The sequence below is a fragment of the Schistocerca cancellata genome, chromosome 4 (assembly GCF_023864275.1).
Source record: "Schistocerca cancellata isolate TAMUIC-IGC-003103 chromosome 4, iqSchCanc2.1, whole genome shotgun sequence".
NCBI lineage: Eukaryota > Metazoa > Arthropoda > Insecta > Orthoptera > Acrididae > Schistocerca > Schistocerca cancellata.
The window spans coordinates 200,977,625-201,003,224 of record NC_064629.1 but is presented as its reverse complement, the minus strand read 5'-3'; the positions used below and the strand labels follow the sequence as shown (position 1 = coordinate 201,003,224).

Below are 25,600 nucleotides of genomic sequence, written 5' to 3'. Positions count from 1 at the left end.
AAGTCCTCGAGCCACTCACATATTTGGGAACCAATCCCATATGCTCGTACCTTACTTAGGAGTCTGCAGTGAGGCACCGAGTCAAACGCTTTCCGGAAGTCAAGGAATATGGCATTCGTCTGATACCCTTCATCCATGGTTCGCAAGATGTCATGTGAAAAAAGGGCGAGTTGCGTTTCGCAGGAGCGATGCTTTCTAAAGCCGTGCTGATGCATGGACAGCAACTTTTCTGTCTCAAGGAAATTCATTACATTGTAACTGAGAATATGTTCGAGAATCCTGCAACAAACCGATGTTAAGGATATTGGCCTGTAATTTTGAGGATCCGTCCTTCTACCCTTCTTATATACAGGCGTCACCTGCGCTTTTTTCCAGTCGCTCGGGACTTTACGTTGGGCAAGAGATTCGCGATAAATGCAAGCTAAGTAAGGAGCCAATGCAGTAGAGTACTCTCTGTAAAACCGAATTGGAATCCCATCAGGTTTTATTTATTTATTTATTTTCATGAGTACATAGAGTTTTTCCATAAGATTAATAAACACAACAGATACACATAACAGAGACTTTATTCGTCAAAAATATATGCTATTTCACTATTTACAACCCTGGGGTAACTTTCATGAAGGTTGTTCGATAGAGATCGGAAAAGGCGAAAATCTGAGGGTACTGTGGTGTCACCGCCAGACACCACACTTGCTAGGTGGTTGCCTTTAAATCTGCCGCGGTCCGCTAGTATACGACGGACCCGCGTGTGGGCCACTGTCAGTGTTTGCGACCGAGCGCCGCCACACGGCAGGTCTAGAGAGACGTCCTAGCACTCGCCCCAGTTGTACAGCCGACTTAGCGAGCAATGGTTCACTGACAAATTACCCTCTCATTTGCCGAGACGATAGTTAGCATAGCCTTCAGCTACGTCATTTGCTACGACCTAGCAAGGCGCCATTCACATTTGTTATTTATATTGTGAAGCCTGTACCGTCAGACCGATGTTCACCAATTATGGATTAAAGTTAAGTATTACATCAACTACGTACTTTATTTGCTACTATAAATTCCCTTAACTGTTCCAGACCTCACGCCAGTCTGCGTGAGCTTAACGCGTGCCTTTCGGCATCCTCGCATAGTGACTTGGCTGTCTTGCCAAGTCACAACAGGTACAAGATCTGGTAAATAAGGTGGGTGCGGAATGACTTCCCAATCCAACTCTTGTACTGTGTTTTTTGTCAGTCTAGCAGAGTGCGGGCGGGCATTGTCATGGAGCAGCCTCACTTCACGCAGTCTTCCTGGTCGTTGTCCCGCACTGCGCCTGCAACACGTCTCAGTTGTTGACAGTAAATGTCAGCAGTGATGGTACATCTCAGGAAAGCAATTCGTAGTACACCACACCGTCGCTGTTCCATCAGATGCATAACATTATCTTTTGTGGATGCTCGCAGTTCTTTGTATGAGGAGTTGCGGCTTTGTCTGCGACTCAATGGCTGTGAAAATATTGGGGTAGCTGTTGGACGGTCTGCTGACCAATAATCTTTCTATCTTTTCTTGTTCGTCCACTTAGAACAATCAGGTTAAGGAATTCCTTCGTGTCTCTTTGTTTAACAGGAGACCACTTGAGTCCTTTAGGCGACTGGGTGTTGCGATGTCCTTAGATTCGTATCGTCGTTAATGGCAAGAAAAGTGCCTCAGACATACTGTCATATCGTCTTTCCACTACTGAGATGACGGCATGGGCACGACTGAAAGAGAATAAATCGAAATTAAAAAAAGAAAAGATTCAATCGCCTATAGAATTTTACGTTGGTGTGTCCACTACACTTCCGCCAGCGCATGGGCTTCCTGGAACAAGATAGGCTGTCCACAGACACGGTGGTATTCCGCTATCGCCCATATATTGCGCTGTGCTAATCGCACATAACGTACATATCCTGCTAGTTGTGTGCTGACAGGTCTCCCTGTCTCCCTTATGTAGGCAGTTCCGCACTCACAACATCGTTCATATACTCTTGCGATCTTTAGTCCATTTCGTCATAACTAGCCTATTACACTCCTGGAAATTGAAATAAGAACACCGTGAATTCATTGTCCCAGGAAGGGGAAACTTTATTGACACTTTCCTGGGGTCAGATACATCACATGATCACACTGACAGAACCACAGGCACATAGACACAGGCAACAGAGCATGCACAATGTCGGCACTAGTACAGTGTATATCCACCTTTCGCAGCAATGCAGGCTGCTATTCTCCCATGGAGACGATCGTAGAGATGCTGGATGTAGTCCTGTGGAACGGCTTGCCATGCCATTTCCACCTGGCGCCTCAGTTGGACCAGCGTTCGTGCTGGACGTGCAGACCGCGTGAGACGACGCTTCATCCAGTCCCAAACATGCTCAATGGGGGACAGATCCGGAGATCTTGCTGGCCAGGGTAGTTGACTTACATTTTCTAGAGCACGTTGGGTGGCACGGAATACATGCAGACGTGCATTGTCCTGTTGGAACAGCAAGTTCCCTTGCCGGTCTAGGAATGGTAGAACGATGGGTTCGATGACGGTTTGGATGTACCGTGCACTATTCAGTGTCCCCTCGACGATCACCAGTGGTGTACGGCCAGTGTAGGAGATCGCTCCCCACACCATGATGCCGGGTGTTGGCCCTGTGTGCCTCGGTCGTATACAGTCCTGATTGTGGCGCTCACCTGCACGGCGCCAAACACGCATACGACCATCATTGGCACCAAGGCAGAAGCGACTCTCATCGCTGAAGACGACACGTCTCCATTCGTCCCTCCATTCACGCCTGTCGCGACACCACTGGAGGCGGGCTGCACGATGTTGGGGCGTGAGCGGAAGACGGCCTAACGGTGTGCGGGACCGTAGCCCAGCTTCATGGAGACGGTTGCGAATGGTCCTCGCCGATACCCCAGGAGCAACAGTGTCCCTAATTTGCTGGGAAGTGGCGGTGCGGTCCCCTACGGCACTGCGTACGATCCTACGGTCTTGGCGTGCATCCGTGCGTCGCTGCGGTCCGGTCCCAGGTCGACGGGCACGTGCACCTTCCGCCGACCACTGGCGACAACATCGATGTACTGTGGAGACCTCACGCCCCACGTGTTGAGCAATTCGGCGGTACGTCCACCCGGCCTCCCGCATGCCCACTATACGCCCTCGCTCAAAGTCCGTCAACTGCACATACGGTTCACGTCCACGCTGTCGCGACATGCTACCAGTGTTAAAGACTGCGATGGAGCTCCGTATGCCACGGCAAACTGGCTGACACTGACGGCGACGGTGCACAAATGCTGCGCAGCTAGCGCCATTCGACGGCTAACACCGCGGTTCCTGGTGTGTCCGCTGTGCCGTGCGTGTGATCATTGCTTGTACAGCCCTCTCGCAGTGTCCAGAGCAAGTATGGTGGGTCTGACACACCGGTGTCAATGTGTTCTTTTTTCCATTTCCAGGAGTGTATATTCTAGGGCCAGTAAAGTTTCACAAATATGACGTATTGGCACCGATCGCCTGCGATAAATAGAGGCACCTTTCGTCCACCAAGACCAGTGTTGCCCTGAGGAAGGCCGTTGTAATATGGTCGAAACGTTGATTTTACAGTTTATAATTAAAGTATTTTATACAAAGACGAGGTACAACATGCAGAAGAATTTTAATCATCATGACACCGGCCGCGGAAGCCCACGTATTTAATACGCATTTCATTAAGTCGTTTCCTTGGTCTGTCCTTATCTCTTGGAATGCTGGAAAGGAATTCATTGGCCCTGTTACCACCCATTGGCCTGGCCGTATGACCCGTCCACTAACCTCTCATTTTCCTTAGTCATAGCCACATCTTTCGCTCCAGTCAGCTTTCCGATTTGCTTTCTTGTCTTTCTTACAAGGGAAACTTCCCATCGCATCCCCCTCAGATTTAGTGGTAAAATGACCCAGTGGATAGCCCGTCAAAAACTGAACCCGAATCAATCACGGAAATAGGAAGAAGGTATACTGAACTGTGAAAAAAGGAACAAAACAGAGACAGTGAATGGTCCAAGAACAAGAAGTGCAGTGAAGAACAGCTGCCAAACGGTTGAGCCGTCTTCAAAACTCCCTCGTGCCATTTTTTTCACATCATTATTAACTGTCCGTCCGGTCACTGAAACGTTTGTTCTCTTACTGCACTCTTGGCAGTTGTCATATTACACACAGGTTATAGAATATGAGTCATGTGGTAAGTATACGTTACGGAAAAAGTAAATGTTATGATTAGTGAGAGCATGCGATATACCGCATAGACGTCTCTCCGAAACGAAAGCAACAAAAAAATGGATGTGAGATATGTTACAACAAAGGAATTCAAGAGTCAAGTTTTCCAATACGGAACGCAACTTCAAAAACGTTAAAAATATAGGTTTTAACAGAGAACGGAGAAATTGTGTGATTGTGAAACTGTTGCAGCTTATGTGCCAAACTATTATCTTTTCATCATTTCCTTGGGACTGATCACGTTCACGTTCATACACACATAAAAAAACGTTTTGATCACCTCGGTTCAGAGAGTTCCGGAATCTGTACAGAAAATTGGAACAGGGGCCAACGTAAACATCATTTCCGTCCTTTTTATTGCTCATGACAACCACACATTGCATGTTGTACCACCATACAGCGAGACCTTCAGAGATGGCGATCCAGATTGCTGTACACACCGGTACCTCTAATACCAGTAGCACGTCCTCTTGCATTGATGCATGCCTGCATTCGTTGTGGCATACTATCCTCAAGTTCATCAAGGCACTGTTGGTCCAGATCGTCCCACTCCTCAACGGCGATTCAAGGTTGGTGGGTCACGCCTTCCATGACCACCAGTGGCGTACGTCGCCCCACATAATGCCACCCCAAAACAGCAGGGAACCTCCACGTTGCTGCACATGCTGGACAGTGTGTCTAAGATGTTCAGCCTGACCGGGTTGCCTCCAAACACGTCTCAGACGATTGTCTGGTTGAAGGCATATGCGACACTCATCGGTGAAGAGAACGTGATGCCCATCCTGAGCGGTTCATTCGGCATGTTGTTGAGCCCATCTGTACCGAACTGCATGGTGTCGTGGAAACAAAGATGGACCTCGCCGTGGACGTCGGGAGTGAAGTTGCACATCATGCACCCTACTACGCACAGTTTGAGTCGTAACTGTCCTGTGGCTGCACGAAAAGCATTATTCAACATGGTGGCGTTGCTGTCAGGGTTCCTGCGAGTCATAATCCGTAGATAGCGGTCATCCACTGCAGTTGTAGCCCTTGGGCGGCCTGAGCGAGGCATGTCATCGATAGTTCCTGTCTCTCTGTATCTCCTCCATGTCCGGAATACATCGCTTTGGTTCACTCCGACACGCCTGGACATTTCCCTTCTTGAGAGTCCTTCCTGGCACAAAGTAACAATGCGGACGCGATCGAATCGCGGTATTGACCGTCTAGGCATGGTTGAACTACAGACAACGCGAGCCCTGTACCTCCTAACTGATGGAATGAGTGAAACTGATCGGCTGTCGGACGCCCTCCGACCAATAGGCGCTGCCAATGCATGGCTGTTTATATCTCTGGTCCGGTTTAGTAACATCTATGAGGCCGGCCGTTGTGGCCGAGCGGTTCTAGGCTCTTCAGTCTGGAACCGCGCGACCGCTACGGTCGCAGGTTCGAATCCTGCCTCGGGCATGGACGTGTGTGATGTCCCTATGTCAGTCAGGTTTAAGTAGTTCTAAGTTCTAGGGGACTGATGACCTCAGATGTCCCATAGTGCTCAGAGCCATTTTTTTTTTTACTTCTCTGAACAGTCAAAGGGACTGTGTCTATGATAGAATATCCACTGTCAACGTCTATCTTCAGGAGTTCTGGGACCCAGGTTAATGCAAGACTTCTCTTCATGTGAGTACGAACACCTAAATTGGGCAAGGAGAGATATCTCACTCACTTTCTAGTCGTACAAATTAGGTGCGCCGATAAGAGATTCCTATCGCATGACACACGTACTTTCACTAATGCCGTGTATGACACACCAGACGTGTTTTCCGATGGAGGATTCGGTTGACTTTGTCGCCTCGTCATCAAAAGTTTGTGGTTCCCATTCGAAAGCCATTTTCATTCGGCTGCTAATAGAGAAGTTTTGCAGAACCAGCTGTCATTATAGGTCCCTACCTTACGCCTCGCTGTTGCAAACGGACGTTATACCACGTCACAGACACAAATTTGAATAAAGCGAACAGCGAAAAATAAAAAAAAAAAAAAATGGCACGAGGGCTGTTTGAACACGGCTTGGCCACAGGACAGTCTAACTCCGCAACCACGCAATCACAGCACCATTACTCTTCCCGGTTGATTTAAATTGTACTTCTTATTCTCGAACCGTTCACTGTTTCTATTTTGCTCTATCTTCGCAGTCCAGTACACCTTTTTCCTGTTTTCGTGCTTGATCTGTGTTCAGGTTTTGACGGGCTGTCCACTGGGTCCTCTTATCACTAAATCTGGGGGGAGGGGGGGGTGCGATGGGGAGATTCCCTTGTTAATAATTTCGAGTACGCATCCCTCCACGGATCGCTCTGGCACTAAAAGTTCTTATCACACAACCGTAAATCAGCTCTAGTAACACACGCTAATTGTGAAGTTTCCGCTTGGGGCACGGTGGAGGTTTAGTTTTGAGAACTGTTTCGTTTACTAGAAAGCACTATTGGTCATTTTATACATCGGTTAACTTCTTTATCTGATCATCGAATTTTTGTCTTCAAATGTCACTATACAGTAACTCATCAACAGGTCATACAACTTTGTCGTTAATTTGTGCTGTTCTCCCTTCGATATGTTGATTACACATTTCGCGTATTACAATAACTGATTTTAGAAACTGTTTTCTAACATGTCCTACTAAGTTTCTCCATTCCAAGTTTAATTTTAACTACGCCAGAGGCAAACGTACTCATCAAAAAATGGTTCAAATGGCTCTGAGCACAATGGGACTTAACTCCTGAGGTCATCAGTCCCCTAGATCTTAGAACTACTTAAACATAACGAACCTAAGGACATCACACACATCCATGCCCGAGGCAGTATTCGAACCTGCGACCGTAGCGGTCACGCGGTTCCAGACTGCAGCTCCTAGAACCGCTCGGCCACACCGGCCGGCCAAACTCATCAGAAAAATGTAGCCCCGCGGGGTAGCCGCGCGGTCTGGGGCGTCTTGTCACGGTGTGGGCGGCTCCCCTCGTCGGAGTTTCGAGTCCTCCCTCGGCATGGGTGCATGTGTATGTTGTCCTTAGTGTAAGTTAGATTAAACAGTGTGTAAGCTTAGGGACCGATGACCTCATCAGTTTGGTCCCATAAGACCTTACCACAAATGTCCAAATTTCCAAAGAAAAATTTAGGTGCTCGATGTATACCGAAAGCTACACGATCAACTTTTCACTTACATTAAGGTGTTCGTAATGAAGGGGTTATTTGATATTTGCATTCAGACGGTTTATAATTGATTCTGCACCAACAGCAATACAGTATGAAAAATAAAAGCATAAATCACTTAATCACCTTCAAATAGAGCTGCAAAAAGAATGCACTATACAGCTGCTTCCTTCATAACTTTATACATCCTGTTTCATTTGATTTACTCTATTCTTTAGAACTCGTGAAGCAAGTTTTTGTTTAAAATTGTATTTTTCCTTTTCTTTCGGTAGTGGTTCAAATGGCTCTGAGCACTATGGGACGTAACTTCTGAGATCATCAGTCCCCTAGAACTTTGAACTACTTAAACCTAACTAACCTAAGGACATCACACACATCCATGCCCGAGGCAGGATTTGAACCTGCGACCGTAGCGGTCGCGCGGTTCCAGACTGTAGACTGTAGACTAGAACAGCTCGGCCACCCCGGCCGGCACTTTCGGTAGTGTTTCAAGTGAAAGATAACATGCCATATTAAAACAAAATTTTAAATTTTATTTTTATTGCTTACCTTCCTAGAGGCATTCTTCACAGCAAACGTCATATGGCCTGGTGGTTCGCTACTCCTGCAACAGAAAATCGTTTCGTGCTTAAGTGTGAAATGTGACCAAATTGATGTATTAACAAATAATTTAAAAGTATGGTCTAAAGTTTAATATCTGTATGCCATGTTCTAATGTATTTTAATAAACACAACATTATGGACTGATACTGACAGTGATTATAAAAATGTTAAACAAGCATCACCACTGATCGAGAACAATTATGTTTTCGACACCGTAGTTGTTTTATTTTTCCTCGGGTGCAAAGGAACATTGCCACCGCAATTTCGAAATTCCGCTTTGTGGATGTCATGAAATGTATTCGTAGTTGGGAATATAGGCAACCATCAGCTGTATAATGGAATGATGTCAATGAAAATTTGTGCCAGACCGGGACTCGAACCCGGATTTCCCGCTTAGCGCGAGCTGTAACTTTACCACTTTTTTTAATTTCATTTTGTTCATTAAGGTTCGTTGCGGACGTCCTATGATGCTTGTTCAGGTTCATCGTTCATCCATTAAATCAGTTTTTTATTGCAGGGTGCAGCCAACCCTCCGACCGAACACGCTGAGGCATCAGTAGGCTATCCGAACACGATTCACAAGCCCACCCAAACTTCCATATGCCATCAACCATATATCTACAACCTGCACTCGTGTATTCATTATGTGTATATCCGCGCAGCGGAGATAGCTTAATTGCAGGCCGCTTGCCAGGTGTTGACGGATAAATACGATATTTCAGTGCCTTTATTGTTCAGGAGTACTATGCCATATTCTTTCAGGCATGCATTGTTCTTCTGAACAACACAAGGACTGCAATATCGTCGTTATACAAGACACTATCACGGATGCGTATTTTACAACCCTGAGTCCTATTTTCAGTTATTTGTTGATTTACTTCAATGCTCCAAATATTATTTTAAAAGTTGACAGCGTTTGGAAAGGTTTCACAAACAAGAAACAGTAACGATCATTCTTATTACAAGTTTTTGTGCTGGCTGCGAATATTCAAAAGGTTGTTTTCTTTTATAAATACAACAAACACTTCTGATAGCGTGGAGGTAATTTCTTTGTCTATTAGACCAATAATAGCGTATATGGAAAACCAGCTGCTGTCCGAGTTACCAAAGTTCTAACAGCGTCGGCCATTGTCTGTACTCAAAGCTACTGCTCTTATGAAAATAGTCACCTTATTTGCCTGCAGTATTCTTACATGTGAATTAAGTACTAATACCACAGGTACTCGTAAGGAAGGAAGAAAAGTAATCGATCAATGTCCCTCCGAAGATGACGCAGTTAAACTTAGGGAAGGAGCACACATTGGATGGCCCTGGCATTTTCAAAGAAACCACCGAGGCATCCGACTGTGATTTAAGGGAACCACCTAAATTTTTGACGGTTGTGTTGAAATTTGCAACCCACTGCTCTCGATTTCCAGTCGAGTGGCTACACTGCTGTGCCACTTTATTCGGTGCAACTTTTCAGCACATACTATGGCAAAACTGCACTTATGAGCCGAAACATTATGACCGGTTTCCATATAGTGTGTTGGTCCATCTTTGGAACGCAGTACAGCAGCGATTCTGCGTGGAATGGTTTCAACAAAGTTCTTGGTAGCTGTCTGAAGGTGGTAGTAAGTTCCTATGGGACCAAATTTCTGGGGTCAACGGTCCCTACCAGATGTCTACGCACAGGTCAGCAGCTCCCGTACATTGTGGGCCGTTGGTTTGTGGGAGTGGTTCTGGTGCCAGGTAGCGTCCCCGTCCCAGATGTGTTCCGGCGGGATCATATGAGCAGAATTTGGTGGCCACGACATCAACTACCATGCCCCTTCAACCATTGTAGCACAATTCTAGCTTTGTGACAAGGACTGTTATCCTGCTGGAAATTGCCGTTGCCGTCGGAGAAACCATTAAACGTGGAGCGCTGCAGATTGTATGTTCACGTACTTGAATGTCCCCCATTTTACTGCCTCCACCGATCTGCGTCCGTGACGTGGTGCAGGTAACGAGCAGCTGTTCGCCTGTATGATGGCGAATCTGGACACTACATCAATTTGGTGTATCATAAAACATGACCCGATCATGTGAAACGTATACATTGATCCACGGTCCAGTCTCGATGCTCTTGTGCCAACTGCAGTCGTAATAAACAATGTCGTTGTTCTAGCACGGGAAAACACAGGAGTCAACTGCTTTGAAGCTACATAGTCAACAATGTGAGCTGACCAGTGTATTCTGAAACATTTGTGTGTGCCCCAGCATTGTACTCTGTCGTCAAATCTGCCATAAGTCGCCACTGCAACAGTCCTAGCAATTAAGGCATATCAAAACAGATACTAGTGGGAAAAAAATGAAAACCTCGTCAATCAACCACGACAATGAAAAAATAGGGGAAGAAAACGTTGTCAGAAATTTCAATCTAGCTATAAACTCCTATGTCTATCACAATACACAAACCCACACACAGCTCCAAAATCTCATTTGACCTATATAGCTTCTAACGATGCCATGATACAAACAAACCACAACTAGCAGAAGTAACTACTGTCAAAACCAGACCAAGATAATGGCAGCACACTCCACAATATTCACCACTATAAGTTATTACATATGAACTTAAACTACCAACCCAAGCCACAAAATCATAGAAAGCTACTCTAACAAATGTCAGTATCAGTTACAAGTATTAGCCCCCCGCCACTAAAAACTAAATCATTACTGAAATCCATTACTCCTTATCCCTTAGCACCATCCACCTGATACCAGCCCCAACACACATAAAAATGTAATTAACTACTACTAATATCATTCATAATTTCAGAAAAAATACAACTCATTCCAAACAAAAACTAACACAAACTTAACTCACCCGCTCCTTCCTTACAAAACACAAAGAAGCCCTCTGTCTGCAACTTCTATGTTACACCTTCAACGTCCAGCACATGGTTACTCACTCGCGGTTCACCGTACGTCAAACACTTTCCACTCTCACGACAGTAGCACGCGAACAGACGACCACCTTCGTCGTTTCCGAGATGCTGCTTCACAAGTGCTAGGTCGCAGCAATCTATCCTTTGTCAAAGTCGTTCATGTCAGTGGATTTCCCCATTTGCGGCCCGTATCGTCCGAGCTTGTGCTGCGTTTCTAATGAACCCGATGTCGACGGAAGTTAAATCATATCCTTCCTTCTTTTCGTGGCTAAAATAATTCCTCATTCGTCTCTGCTCCTCGTATACACTTTCCTTACCGCATCACAAGCCTACTATGACATCATAAGGCACTCAGTCTCGCAGTGAGCTGTGGTCATAATATGTTGTCTCGTCAGTGTAGTTAGGTATGGCTTTCATTGCATTTGACAGTGCACACTTTCTGCTTCTCGCGTGAAACGTGTAAAAACAGTATTCTTTTATGGCACAGAGACGAATCTGTGTTCGCAGTCGTTGCACGAGGGCATGAGTTGAAGTATTACCCACCATGCATATTACTCGGTCGAGTTTCCCGCTTCGCTGTCGCAAGTTGCTACACTCTGCCGCTAGAGGGCTCCGAATTGTTTTGTGTGTGTAACATGATGGTGTTTAAAGTAACTGTGTGGTGTCACCGCCAGACACCACACTTGCTAGGTGGTAGCTTTAAATCGGCCGCGGTCCATTAGTACATATCGGACCCGCGTGTCGCCACTGTCAGTAATTGCAGACCAAGCGCCACCACACGGCAGGTCTAGAGAGACGTACTAGCACTCGCCCCAGTTGTACGACGACTTTGCTAGCGACTTCACTGACGAAGCCTTTCTCTCATTTGCCGAGAGACAGTTAGGATAGCCTTCAGCTAAGTCCATGACTACGACCTAGCAAGGCGCCATTAACCCTATCTGGAGAGAGTCTCATTTGTATAGCCAAGAGCGATGTACCACAATGATGGAATAAAGTTAAGTATATCCTCAGCTACGTACTTTTCTTTAGTGCATTAATTACGTATCCTGTTCCAGAAGTCACGCCAGTCGGCGTGTGTGTACGCGTGCCTTTCGGTTACCCGTCACTGTGGACTGGCTGTCTTGTCAGTCCACTACAAATTGTGTCGGCGCGTAAGAAACAGCGGGCTGTAATCGAGTTTCTCACTGCAGAAGAGTTCGTCCACACAAGGAGCACACTCTCCTTCGGCATGACAGCGCCAACCACACGCGAGCCCTACGACATTTGCAACAATCCGACGCCCTGGGTTCACTATTATCGATTATCCTGTATACAGTCCCAACTTGGCCCCAGCCGATTTTCATCTATTTACAAAACTTAAAGAAGACCTTCGCGGACTTTACTTTGATACTGGTGAAACGGCGCAAGTATATGTGAGGTTGTGGCCCCCTCAGCAATGTCAAACATTCTACAGCGACGGTGTCAACAAACTAGTCTCTCGTTGGCAGAAATGTGTTCGTCTCCAGTGTGTTTATGTTGAGAATTAAATATGTTGACATGAATAATAAAGATGAAGAATGTTAATAACATTTGTTAATAACATGTGTTGAGTTTTCACATAAAAAATTCGGAGGCATTAATTTTCAGCATTCCCTCGTCCATGAATATATCAACGTTTCATAAATACAATACTATGATTATAACACAGCTTTATTAAATTATATGTTTTGTAACACAGACCTGTTTGAAATGAAAATACAGGATTATAGGAAAATACAGGACTAAAAACGTTTCGATTAGACTTTAGACAAGTATGTTACAACGTAAGTTTCTAAAGCGGAATTGTTAAGTGAGTCAGTTGAGAAAAAAGTGTTTGGAAATGCCTCAGTGTGACAGGAGGAAACTAATGTGGCATTTGCTAAAATTGCAAACAGGATTAGTAAGATTTATAGGGAAGATAGTAGATGTGGGTAAGAACTACGAAGATTGCCAAAAACTGTTTTGTGTAACATAGATTAATATTATGTTCATTGTTACACCGAATCACAGAGGAGCGTACTCACTAATGGCAATAGGTAATGGAAGATCGAAAGAAAAAGAAACTCCGAAAAACGTGTGGCACAAAGGAAAAGGATTTAAGTAGAAAAAAATTGTGTTTCAAATAAATGGTTTATAAAGAAAATATAGCATTATCTTCCGAGAAAACTCTCACAGAGCGAAGACGACTCTCCTGGCGTGGAGCAAAAGAGTTAAGAAGCAGCCTTCTTCGCCTCCCTCTCTCTGTAGGCGCCATCCGTAAGTGAAACGGAAAATTAAATTGTCAGAGAGAATTAAATCACATCGTGTTCGTGCTAAATCTCTTTGAGCACCCACGGGATGTGCCTCCCAAAGGATTATGCGGTCGAATAGCCCGCCCCTCGGTCTCTCCCCATGTCAGGTGCATTAATAAAAGCTCTCCGCACTCCTGGGGCTTCCGGAAAGCCCCTCCACTGCAGACACGCAAGCTGTCGTCTTCCCCCTCCACTCTTTTTCCAATCCCTACCGCCCGGCAAACCACACACTGAAAGGCACTAGGTTCTTGTTCTTTTTTATATTGGACCTGTGGTCACGGTTTGCAACTGTCCATACGATGAAGCGAATGGTCGCACGTAGACTCCGCACTAGAAAATTCAAAAATACAACGGAAAACCGAAGTGCAGTAATTTGGAACATTCTTTAAACATTGGAAATACCGTTACAGATAAGATGACTGACAATTCCGGTTTTGTAAAATGAGACTCAAGCAGAATTTAATATTAGAGATTGGATCTAAAAATTATAACGCATTACAAATATTTTTGTTTATAAATACAATAGCTATGGTATCGAGTTTTTTCATTGCGCACTATATGCGAGGGGCGCTCAAAAAGTAATGCAAAATATTTTCTTTTCTCAGCCAATTTCGTTTGAAAAAATGCGTAACTTGTTGTGGGACATCGTAGAATATTCCTACTTCAGCCACTATAGTTACATGAAGTTCCGAAAGGTGGCGCGGCAATACGCAGTCTTCAAAATGGTGTCTGAAATGGAGGTGTGTTCGAAGCAGAGACCTGTTATTGGGTTTCTTTTGGCGGAAAACCAGAGCCTCGCAGATATTCATAAGCGCTTTGAAGACGTCTAAGGACACCTGGTAGTCAATGAAAGCGCGGTGAGTCGTTGGGCGAGATTTCTTCTTCTCAACAAGGTAGCGCAAACTTGCCCGATCTCCTGCGTGGCGGCCGACAGCACACAGCAGTGACTCCTGCAATGTTGGAACGTGCGGACACTCTCATTGGAGGTGATCCACGGATCACAATCAAACATCTCGTGCACAGCTCCACGTCTGTATTGGTGGTGCTGACACACTCGTCTACCAGGTGGGGTGCTCGTAGCTGTGTGCCCAGTGGATTCTTCGACACCTAATAGAAGACCAAAAGAGCAACGAACGACAATATATGCGGAATTGACTGCACGTTATGAGGCTGATCGTGATAATTTTTAGGTCGGAAACAAAACATCAATTCATTGAGTGGCACCACCCCACCTTCCCTCCGAAGAAAAAGTTCAGTGTCGCACCCTCAGCCGGTGAGGCCACGGCGACAATCTTCTGGAACTCTGAAGGGGTTATTCTGTTTGACGTTCTCCCTCATGGTGCATCGATCAACTCTGAATTGTATTGTGCTACACTCATGTACTGGAATCCTGAGTAAAACCAATCTGATTTCAGAAAAAAAATCTGTTGCGTTACTTATTGAAGGCCCCTCGTAGTTTTCTTGCTGATAACTCTGATCATTTTGATTGATCCCCTAATAGCGTGTTGATTAACCTTTTGGAGTGCAGGACATTTGCAGTTCGTCATAACACGTTATCTTCAAATCCTACGTATGTGGCTGGTGGTAGATTGTACAATACATTTACGAGGTTCCTATAGACTTTGAGAAGGTTCTTTATTGATTTAGGTGTTAGCACACTTAAGCATTCCTGAGACAAAAATGGCTCTGAGCACTATGCGACTTAACTTCTGAGGTCATCAGTCGCCTAGAACTTAGAACTAATTAAACCCACCTAACCTAAGGACATCACACACATCCATGCCCGAGGCAGGATTCGAACCTGCGATCGTAGCGGTCGCTCGGTTCCAGGCTGTAGCGCCTAGAACCGCACGGCCACTCCGGCCGGCATTCCTGAGACACACTGCACTATTCTGGCGTTCTGATATTCATACTTGTCGTGCTGGAAATTACAATATACCGCGAGAGATACATCATACAAGAGACATTTAGTGATGTATATGGTCAGTAGTAACACTGAAATAATCCATGACTTTCACGGTGCCTCCCGTGACAATAATGCTTCGTAAGGATACGTATCAGAGAGTGGTATGCTGGAAGATAAAAGAAGCAGGTGTGATTATCGACATGTAGTCGAGGTAAGCGTGAATCATATGACCAGGAATCTCGTTTGTCTTGCTCGGTGATCCAATGACAATAATATAGTAAGTATTCCAATCACAGCTGATGACACCATTGGGTCAAAACTGAATACACATCTGTTGCCCAGCTTGGACTGTATGTGTTAAACAAAATGTTTTTCAAAAACTGTTTTCTTCTGCAGCACTGCACCCTGCATTCAGATGGGCCATAGACTGCCCGTTATCCACATTTACAGCGTAGAATAAATTTAAGACCTTAATGCCCGGAGCTGGTTTTGTATATCGCCGTCGATACATTCCGACGGTTGCTGCTCTCTGGTCGATTTCGCAGCCGCTGACTACCAACACTGATGTCAAGGCAGAATGTGTTCTTATCAACTAAAATATCTTTTCTGTGTCCATCGCCCCAATGACTCTTTCGCCTTATCGTCGGAGATGAAATACGATAGGTAGTCATAAAGCTTTAATTTTTACCTCGAAAAATCAGCCGACCAGTGTGGTCGAGCGGTTCTAGGCGCTTCAGTCTGGAACCGCGCAACCGCTACAGTCGCACGTTCGAATCCTGCCTCGGGCATGGATGTGTGTGATGTCCTTAGGTTAGTTAGGTTTAAGTAGTTCTAAGTTCTAGGGGACTGATGACCTCATATGTTAAGTCCCATAGTGATCAGAGCCATTTGAACCATTTCGAAAAATCAAGTTGAGAACATAATACTTGCTGATGGTGTTATTCCTTCTTTACGTATTCACCCTGTCAATGGTCTTGCCACGTTGGTAACACTGCTCCCCACCCAATCACCGAAGTTAACGGTGGGATTGCCTACTACTTGCATGGGTGATGATCTGGGGAAAATCGGGTGACTGTGGCAATATGGACGCCAAAGTCGCCCAAGTGGCGTCCAATTGAAAGACTCAGGCTGTAGTGCCCCACGGCTTTTATTTATTATTTTACATATTCACACTTTAATGCGACACATCTTTCCCAAAGACTGATGGCTTCCATACAGAAGTCAGAATATGGGCTGTGAAACGTCTGTCACGCAATGGTTTCTTCATCAGAGGAAAGGGAATGATTCAGTGGATGCCATGTCAGGAGAATTCGAGAGGGGGGGGGGGGTTGAGGTAAAGTTTCATAACCCAAAGAAGACAATTTGCCCTTTAAGAGCATAATGAGCTTGCACCATATCATTGCTGTGTCAAAAATCATTTAGTATCACCTTCCCATGTTATGGGTGGGTCGTTGCCTGTTTCCACGATGGTGAGTCAACTTGCTTCCACTGTCTGCCGCCCGTCTTTGTCTCGGCTTGATCATAGTGACAGACCTAGCACTCATTCACGGTGATTAGGCGGCTAAGAAAGGCATGTGAATTGGCCTGGCGCTGTTGCGACATTTTCGCGTGTGGCTCGGTTCGGCTGGGTTTGCGAGTGGTTCTGAGCAGTCTCAGAATCCAGAGGACGGTTATCTTAGTTATGTTCAAAATGTCGTGCAACATTTCATGACTGATTATCACGTTATCCACTATTACTCTGGTATGATTCGCCGGTTTTCGAACACTAGCTCCTCCACTTTCCTTGGGGTTTCCTGGCACGTCACAGAAAAATGGTCTACCAATTCTCTCTTCGGCTTTTAGGCTTATCTGAGTACACTGTAAGCCTCTGTGACCGTACGCAACGTGTCATACGCTAGTGAATTGTTGCTCCACACTTCCACCAACTCATCATGGATTTATGCAGCTCTGTCCCCCTTGAAGTGCCAGGAACGAATGACAGTGATTTCTTCTTGGTAGGAGAGTCGCTACGGGGTGCACCGAGCCTCGTGAGGCCGAGTCAGAAGCTACTCGGCCGATTAGTAGCGGTTCCAAGGTGAACAAACCCGACAACGACCGGGAGAGCGGTGTGCTGACCACATGCTTCACCATACTGCATCCGATGACGACATTGGCAGAGGATGACATGGCGGTCGATCGGACCCAATTGGCTTGTCTAGAACCAGAACCGGAACTTTATCTTTCTCTTTACTTCACTTTATCGACGGGCTGTGTCATTTTGTTCTGTCTCCTCTAGCGACTTGCTGCAGTGCGGGGATTTCAGTGGGTATCGCCAAAAAAGATTGTCTAACGCAGTTTTTCGAGGTGATAATAAAACTTTATCACTACCCCGAGTACACTCGTAAGCGCATTCATTATCTCTGTCATTGCTTGTCTTGTCTGCGGGCTATGCGTACATACTTTTTTGGTTTCCTCATTATCTTAGTGCAGGGCTTCACAGTGAAGATAAGGGGAAACCAGAAAAAATAAGCGAAACATATTGCAAACACACACACACACACATACACACACACACACACACACACACACACACACACACACACACACACACACTCACAATTTTCCACTTATGATTAGTTAATGTTAGGCGTAACAATAACAGTAACAATAACACACAATAAAATTTCGAAGTATATAACTCTTTTGTATTAAGTTCTACATGGTTGCAGATGAAAAACTGTGAAAGAAAACAACTGCAATAAAAAACATAAAAATCCAGGAAAACCACAGCATGAAGTAACAAGGCATATAAACAAAAAATTTTCTGTTTTTCACATTTGTAGATACTGTCTTAAAAACTGAGATTTATGTGTGCGCAAGTAGTAAAGAGTATTTTTCCTGTTTTATAGTAAGATAATAAAAGCCCAGTGAGGATTCAGAAATTTCAGCGAAACATGTCTGAGAAATGAAAGAAAAGATAAAAATTGTGTTTTTCTCGAGGCGGGCCCTCTCCGAAAAGAGAATGATAAATTTCTTACACTTTTAGTTTATTTAGGTAAGACAGTCACAGTCTGAATTTAATTCGATTTATTGCACTATTAACTAGTTTTCGGCCCACTGCAGGCTCTTTAATCAGACTGAGGTATTACATTAACATCGAATTAAATTAAAAAACCAACTGTTTGCATATCTTACGTAAATTAACCATAAATTTAAATTCCAGTAGCAGTTCGTCATCCACAATGAATATAATGAATATTTTTTGTGGACTGCTATTTTGCAGATTAGTGGTGGTGTATGAAAAATTGTGGAGAATATGGCGATTTTTCAGAACTGAATCGATTCAACAAAAAAATCATTGTTCACCAAAGTGGAACTCATTCTTAAAATTCCGGAAACTATTCATCAGGAGAGGATCAAAGAACGTAAGTACTCTTTGTATAAATACAGCGACGGGGAATGTGGGAAAAATGTAGTTTGTGTGAGTGTATTGCCATAGTGCGGCCATTAGCGGAATAAGAATGTTCATGAAAGCATTTCTCATGCAGCAGTTAAGATCATAACAATACATCCGATCTGCGGCGTCCTTTTAAATTGTGGACCCTCACTCACCTAAAGAAGTGTGGCGCAACATTACGTGCATCTTCAGAAAGGGATTGAACGGTAAATAGAGGCTTATGTATCCAGAAAGTAATTAACGAGCGCGATTCAGTGTGTTTCTACGCAATAGTTAAGCGAAAGCGAGTCGATGTAAACTTTGCTGTACAAAGAATCAACTGACGAAATGGAAGCGAAAAAATGACTTCCTTTTATTCGCTAGGAATTTTTCAGTTGATGAGTTAGTGCTCAGCCTGCGTCAGAGGAGAGCGTCGTTGGCCGTGTTTTGCCCTGACTATTGGAATGAGACGTGACTGGGAGGCCGCTGGTCGGATTTAGCAAGTTCTCAGTGCTAACACAAGAAGAGTGCCGGAGCAGCCTTCAAGCCCCACCATACCTGCTCTTTCACGGGCAAATATCTCAAGATTTATACCACAACAAACAGTGCGTGATTCAGTAACATTTTTAAATTACGTTAATTCATATCTAGCGTTACTTTTGTCTATGAATTGGTAAGAAAATAATGTTTTACGACAATTTTTATTGAATTATGCCAACGGATGGTATATACAAGTTCTTCTACTCAACAACGATTAAGAAGGAGCAGTGCGATGCAAACACCGCTTACTTGTTAATTTGAGTTCGAACGGTAATACCGATAGAGATGAAAGAATAGTTAACACATTCAACTTGTTTTACGGAAGAGTGGGATTCAGATTTTCGTCCGGTCATCCACATTCGGCTATTCATGGGTTCCCTAAATTACTTCTGGGGAACGTCGTGGTAATCTATGAAAGAGGCTGCTGCCCTTTCTTCACCCATCTTTAACCAACATCAGTAGTACTTCGTCTCTAATCATTTCCATGTCGACGAGACGATAAACAGAAATCTTCCTTGCTTTGTACAGCAAGGTAAATTTCAAAAAAAAACTTTCCACGATAGTCAACCAAATTCTTCCGTCAATCAAGCAGCAAATGTTAAACAAACACGAAGGACTAAGAACCAAATTCTGTTTCTTTGCGCTTTAATTAAATAAATGTTTCATAACGCAGTTTTTCCGCATGGTAAAGAACGCCGCACAGTAATCTCACTGTATTTTAGACATAAAATGCGACTGTTAGAAAACAGGCAGCAACAACTGTTCGCGTAAAACTTAAAAACATCTTCGATAAATCATGAACAGCAAACGCCTTAGTTGTTACATTCAGTAGACACCGAAAAATGGACCAGTCACGTACAAGGTATGAAGCTTTAGTGAAAACACCTAAGGGGTTTCTTCTGTGTGTGTGTGTGTGTGTGTGTGTGTGTGTTTGAGCGCGCGCGCGCTCAGGGTGTGACGTTGGGGGGGAGGGAGGAGGTGAGACAAAAGGCATCCAGCATCGCTCGCAGAAGCATCTACATCGAGTCCTGCAGTGAATATCACACAACACTGCACTGCTGTATGAAAGTTCCACTCCTAAAATTTTCCCTTTACGATATTTTGAAATTTACAGTTTCTACCATTGCAAGTAGTATTGCAGTAACCGACTGGACCAAATTTTGATCTGTCGAAACAAATCGGTCGACCTGTACATAAGTTGTTCTTACTTTGACTTGATCAGTCAGTTCTTCAAAAACTTTTATTACTTATATTTACTGATTGCAACATGGAGTTAACTACAAATTTTGTATAAAATATCTGCTTAGCACAATAGCAATTTAATTATTCTTTCACATTCTAAGCTATAATGTGTACGACAAAAGAATCGTGGGCTGCTAGACATCCTTATAATCTCGAAATCTTTGTCACTAGGACACGTCTGTAGTTTAAGCACACACATTGGAGTAATAGCATACTATATTAAGTATATCTGTTGCTGTCAATAGCTACGTTTTCTAAGAGCTATTACGGCTTCGGATTTTTCTGTTTATTGTCTGTGAACTATACGTTTGGAAATTATTTCCAGTTTAAGAGTTTGTGACTCAGGTGATTCAACGAATACTGTTATCACGAATTTGAGGTGTTGGACAAAGCAATGTGGGAAATGAAGGGTAAACATGCCGTTTTCAGTGTTTGCTTCCCGGTTTGTTGGAGACAATTGATGCTTTCATTTTTTGCTCTTTGTATTATAACAGTCGCTGAAATAGACTGCTAAAGAAGAGTTCTGCATTCAGTTATTTCTTACATAGTTTACACTTTACATTGTAAATTTCTTTCTTAATACTTTATTGAACTCTAGGTATCCGTTGCAAAGAACGTTAGAATAATCCAATACCGTGGTGCGGTAATGAGCTAGAGAAGGGAACATCAAGAATGGACATACGATCATTGGCATCCGGTTTTCTTCACCGACGAATACATGATTTGTCTGTTACCTGATGATCTTCGTAGAAGAATGTGGGCGCTCCAATGAAAGTACCAGGCACTCAGTACTGTAAGCTCAGCAGGAATACGGGCCAGTCATGTTTTGGGCCGGTATCATCTACCGACACCGCCTGTCTTCGTTGTCGAGGGTAACTTGACGGCTGAGACACAATTCTCCAGCTTGTTGTCCAGTGCAGTAATCAACATTTTGGCAATGGGTTTGCTTTTCAAGAGGATAATGTGTACACATATTGCACCACGTTGTGATCACCACCACAGAAGATAAAAATCAAAAATTAAACGAAAGTAATCACCAAGCGGTGTCTGCTGACATGAACCCGATTGAGAAGGGTTGAAGCAAGATGAAATGAAACTAGCAGTGTGTCGTCGCAGAAACGCTTCGCAACACGTCAGGGAGGTGGAAATGAGCAGATTTTGATTGATAATTCAGCTGCTTCCACAGAGTGAGGTGGCGCAGTGGTTAGCGTCTTACCCTAATCCGAGCTTGTGCTCTGTATCTAATGACTTCATTGTCGACGGGACGTTCAACACTCCTGTTCCTCCTCCTCCTCCTCCTCCTCCTCCAGCTGCTCCTACTGATGGGTTTTATGCAACCCACAACTCCTTCAAATGCCATGCACAAGATTTTCACATTCTGCTATTTGCTGCGTGCGAACTGTTAGTCTTATAGAAAAAAATTATAGGAGCTTTCTCTAGTAAATTTGGCAACGGCCTTGCCGCAGTGGTCACACCGGTTCCCGTGAGATCACCGAAGTTAAGCGATGTCGGGCATGGTCGGCACTTGGATGAGTGACCATCCAGGCTGCCATGTGCTGTTGCCATTTTTGGGGTGCATTCAGCCTCGTGATGCCAATTGAGGAGCTACTCGACCGACTAGTAGCGGCTTCGGTCAAGAATACCATCATAACGACCGGGAGAGCGGTGTGCTGACCCCACGCCCCTCCTATCCGCATCCTCCACGGAGGATGATACGGCGGTCGGATGGCCCCGGTAGGCCACTCGTGGTCTGAAGACGGAGTGCTTAAAAAAATGGTTCAAATGGCTCTGAGCACTATGGGACGTAACATCTGAGGTCATTAGTCCCCTAGAACTTAGAACTACTTAAACCTAACTAACCTAAGGACATCACACACATCCATGCCCGAGGCAGGATTCGAACCTGCGACCGTAGTAGTCTCGCGGTTCCGGACTGAAGCGCTTAGAACCGCTCGGGCAACGCGGCCGGCTCGGAGTGCTTCTCTAGTAAATTTAACGTAGTTGAATTTAGTACTGAGATGCGTAATGGCTGCAGGCCATAGTTTTGATTTATAGTAGAAAATGTGCAAAGGTGACCTTCAGAGGTGATTTGCTTGAATAACTCTGAAACTGCGGCCTCCAGCAAAAATGTATCCCTGTACACCTTTAACCACATTATATTTCCTACAAAAATCCTGTTCATTTTTCTGTAGGACAACAGTTTGCATGTAGCGAGTGAGAGAACGTGAAATTTCGTGTATGGTGTTTGAAAGTGTTATGGGATGCTTAAATCCCATCGGTAGGCGCAGCTGAATCACACTGTATGTGCAAATATACTGCCGGAAAAGAAAAAAAAATTTAGTACGCCTGGAAAGACGAAGTCGATTTTGATCCGATGATAGGATATGCCACCTGGGGGATAGTACATGTCTGTGATAATGGTTTCAACGTTGCCCGCCAATAGATAGCGTAGTCACAAAGCACCATCAATGTCTGCCCTTTAATAGGGAATGCTCACATATAGTACAAAAGGCTCACAAGAACCCACTTCAGTCGAGGTGGTAAATTCAGTCTTTCGTAAGGCTCATTCACCTTGTGAATCAGGAGTCAGAAAGAAACAAACCCTTAACTTACGTCACGAATACTCAAGATGGTAGGCGAACTCCTTGCTACTTACAAACTGCGCAGGAAGTTCAGTAGAATGCATATACACTCCTGGAAATTGAAATAAGAACACCGTGAATTCATTGTCCCAGGAAGGGGAAACTTTATTGACACATTCCTGGGGTCAGATACATCACATGATCACACTGACAGAACCACAGGCACATAGACACAGGCAACAGAGCATGCACAATGTCGGCACTAGTACAGTGTATATCCACCTTTCGCAGCAATGCAGGCTGCTATTCTCCCATGGAGACGATCGTAGAGATGCTGGATGTAGTCCTGTGGAACGGCTTGCCATGCCATTTCCACCTGGCGCCTCAGTTGGACCAGCGTTCGTGCTGGACGTGCAGACCGCGTGAGACGACGCTTCATCCAGTCCCAAACATGCTCAATGGGGGACAGATCCGGAGATCTTGCTGGCCAGGGTAGTTGACTTACACCTCCTAGAGCACGTTGGGTGGCACGGGATACATGCAGACGTGCATTGTCCTGTTGGAACAGCAAGTTCCCTTGCCGGTCTAGGAATGGTAGAACGATGGGTTCGATGACGGTTTGGATGTACCGTGCACTATTCAGTGTCCCCTCGACGATCACCAGTGGTGTACGGCCAGTGTAGGAGATCGCTCCCCACACCATGATGCCGGGTGTTGGCCCTGTGTGCCTCGGTCGTATGCAGTCCTGATTGTGGCGCTCACCTGCACGGCGCCAAACACGCATACGACCATCATTGGCACCAAGGCAGAAGCGACTCTCATCGCTGAAGACGACACGTCTCCATTCGTCCCTCCATTCACGCCTGTCGCGACACCACTGGAGGCGGGCTGCACGATGTTGGGGCGTGAGCGGAAGACGGCCTAACGGTGTGCGGCACCGTAGCCCAGCTTCATGGAGACGGTTGCGAATGGTCCTCGCCGATACCCCAGGAGCAACAGTGTCCCTAATTTGCTGGGAAGTGGCGGTGCGGTCCCCTACGGCACTGCGTAGGATCCTACGGTCTTGGCGTGCATCCGTGCGTCGCTGCGGTCCGGTCCAAGGTCGACGGGCACGTGCACCTTCCGCCGACCACTGGCGACAACATCGATGTACTGTGGAGACCTCACGCCCCACGTGTTGAGCAATTCGGCGGTACGTCCACCCGGCCTCCCGCATGCCCACTATACGCCCTCGCTCAAAGTCCGTCAACTGCACATACGGTTCACGTCCACGCTGTCGCGGCATGCTACCAGTGTTAAAGACTGCGATGGAGCTCCGTATGCCACGGCAAACTGGCTGACACTGACGGCGGCGGTGCACAAATGCTGCGCAGCTAGCGCCATTCGACGGCCAACACCGCGGTTCCTGGTGTGTCCGCTGTGCCGTGCGTGTGATCATTGCTTGTACAGCCCTCTCGCAGTGTCCGGAGCAAGTATGGTGGGTCTGACACACCGGTGTCATTGTGTTCTTTTTTCCATTTCCAGGAGTGTAGAATCATAACGGTGTAACGCAGTGATGAGAACCGATGGAATGTGATGGCGTGCAACCGAATACGAAACAGTCTGTCGTGGAGCTTATCGTGAAACTGGCTATCCTTCAAGTTGAAGGCGTAGCTGCATATAGTGCAATAACAGAGACTGAATTCGTCCAGTGACTCCAGATGGTATGAATTGCAATGTCTCACACTTTACAGGAGGGATAGTCTGCTCTAAAGGAGTATGATTTTTGTACGTAGACCAGGAATCAAGCAAAAGTAAGTTTTGGCAAGCTATTGGTCAAAAGCACAGCGCTCTTATCACAGTTGTGGTTCTCTTACGCCCATTTTCCCACTATTGCTTGCTGTGACGTAAATATTCCCTACTGTTCTTGCAAGACCAAGCACACGAGAAAGAATTATATGGGGCAGAGCAACTCAGCAGCATAGGTAAGAGAGATTGTGAGCCCAGACGTGTAAACACGAACTGTTGCGATCAGGCTAATACCAGGCGGACTGTGAGCACGTGAACCTCTAGCTCGTATTCCACTCACGCTACGGCGTCGACGTGCACGGCTCTGCTTGTTGCCATCAGAGGTTCACCTGGACTTGGAAGTATGGAATGGCGCGCCGTTGTCTTCATCAATGAAAGCAGATTCTTACAGCACGCAAGTGATGGTCATTGCGCGTACGTCGCCGACCTGGTGTGCTCTGTCCCGTAGAGTACATTCTCCCAAGTCACAATGAACCCAACGCAGGCCTCATGGTTTGGAGTGCGATAAGCTACAAGTCTCGTTAACATGAGGTGTTTCTGGAGGGGATGATGACCAGCGCTCGGTGCGTTAAGAATGTTGTTAGACCCGTTCTTTTGCCGTTCTTGGAACGGGAAGGTGATTTGTTGTCCCAACAGGACAATGTTCACCCACACACTGCCCGTGAAACTCAACGTGCTTAGCAAGACGTGCAGAAACTTCCCTGGCCAGCATGATCTCCGGACTTTTTTTCATTCGAGCAAGTGTGGGATACGATGGGACGAGAAGTGACTCGTGCGAGTCGTCATCCAACAAGTCTTACAGAACTATGAGAACAGGTCGTGCAGGCGTGGCATAACGTATCCCACGACAATATTCTTCATCTGTACAATCGAC

At 45.3% G+C, this 25,600-nt stretch overlaps 1 protein-coding gene and 1 pseudogene across 1 annotated transcript in view; one reads left to right on the top strand and one right to left on the bottom strand.

The window, feature by feature from the left end:
* The window catches only part of LOC126183531 (uncharacterized), a 1,031,760-nt gene that overhangs the window by 806,799 nt on the left and 199,361 nt on the right, over nucleotides 1-25,600 (bottom strand). Inside the window, exon 2 of the mRNA XM_049925600.1 lies at nucleotides 7,979-8,033. Coding sequence (XP_049781557.1) covers nucleotides 7,979-8,011 — 33 coding nt within the window. The 5' untranslated portion in view covers nucleotides 8,012-8,033. The remainder of the gene's footprint in view (nucleotides 1-7,978; nucleotides 8,034-25,600) is intronic.
* On the top strand, nucleotides 21,804-21,921 carry LOC126186097 (5S ribosomal RNA; annotated as a pseudogene).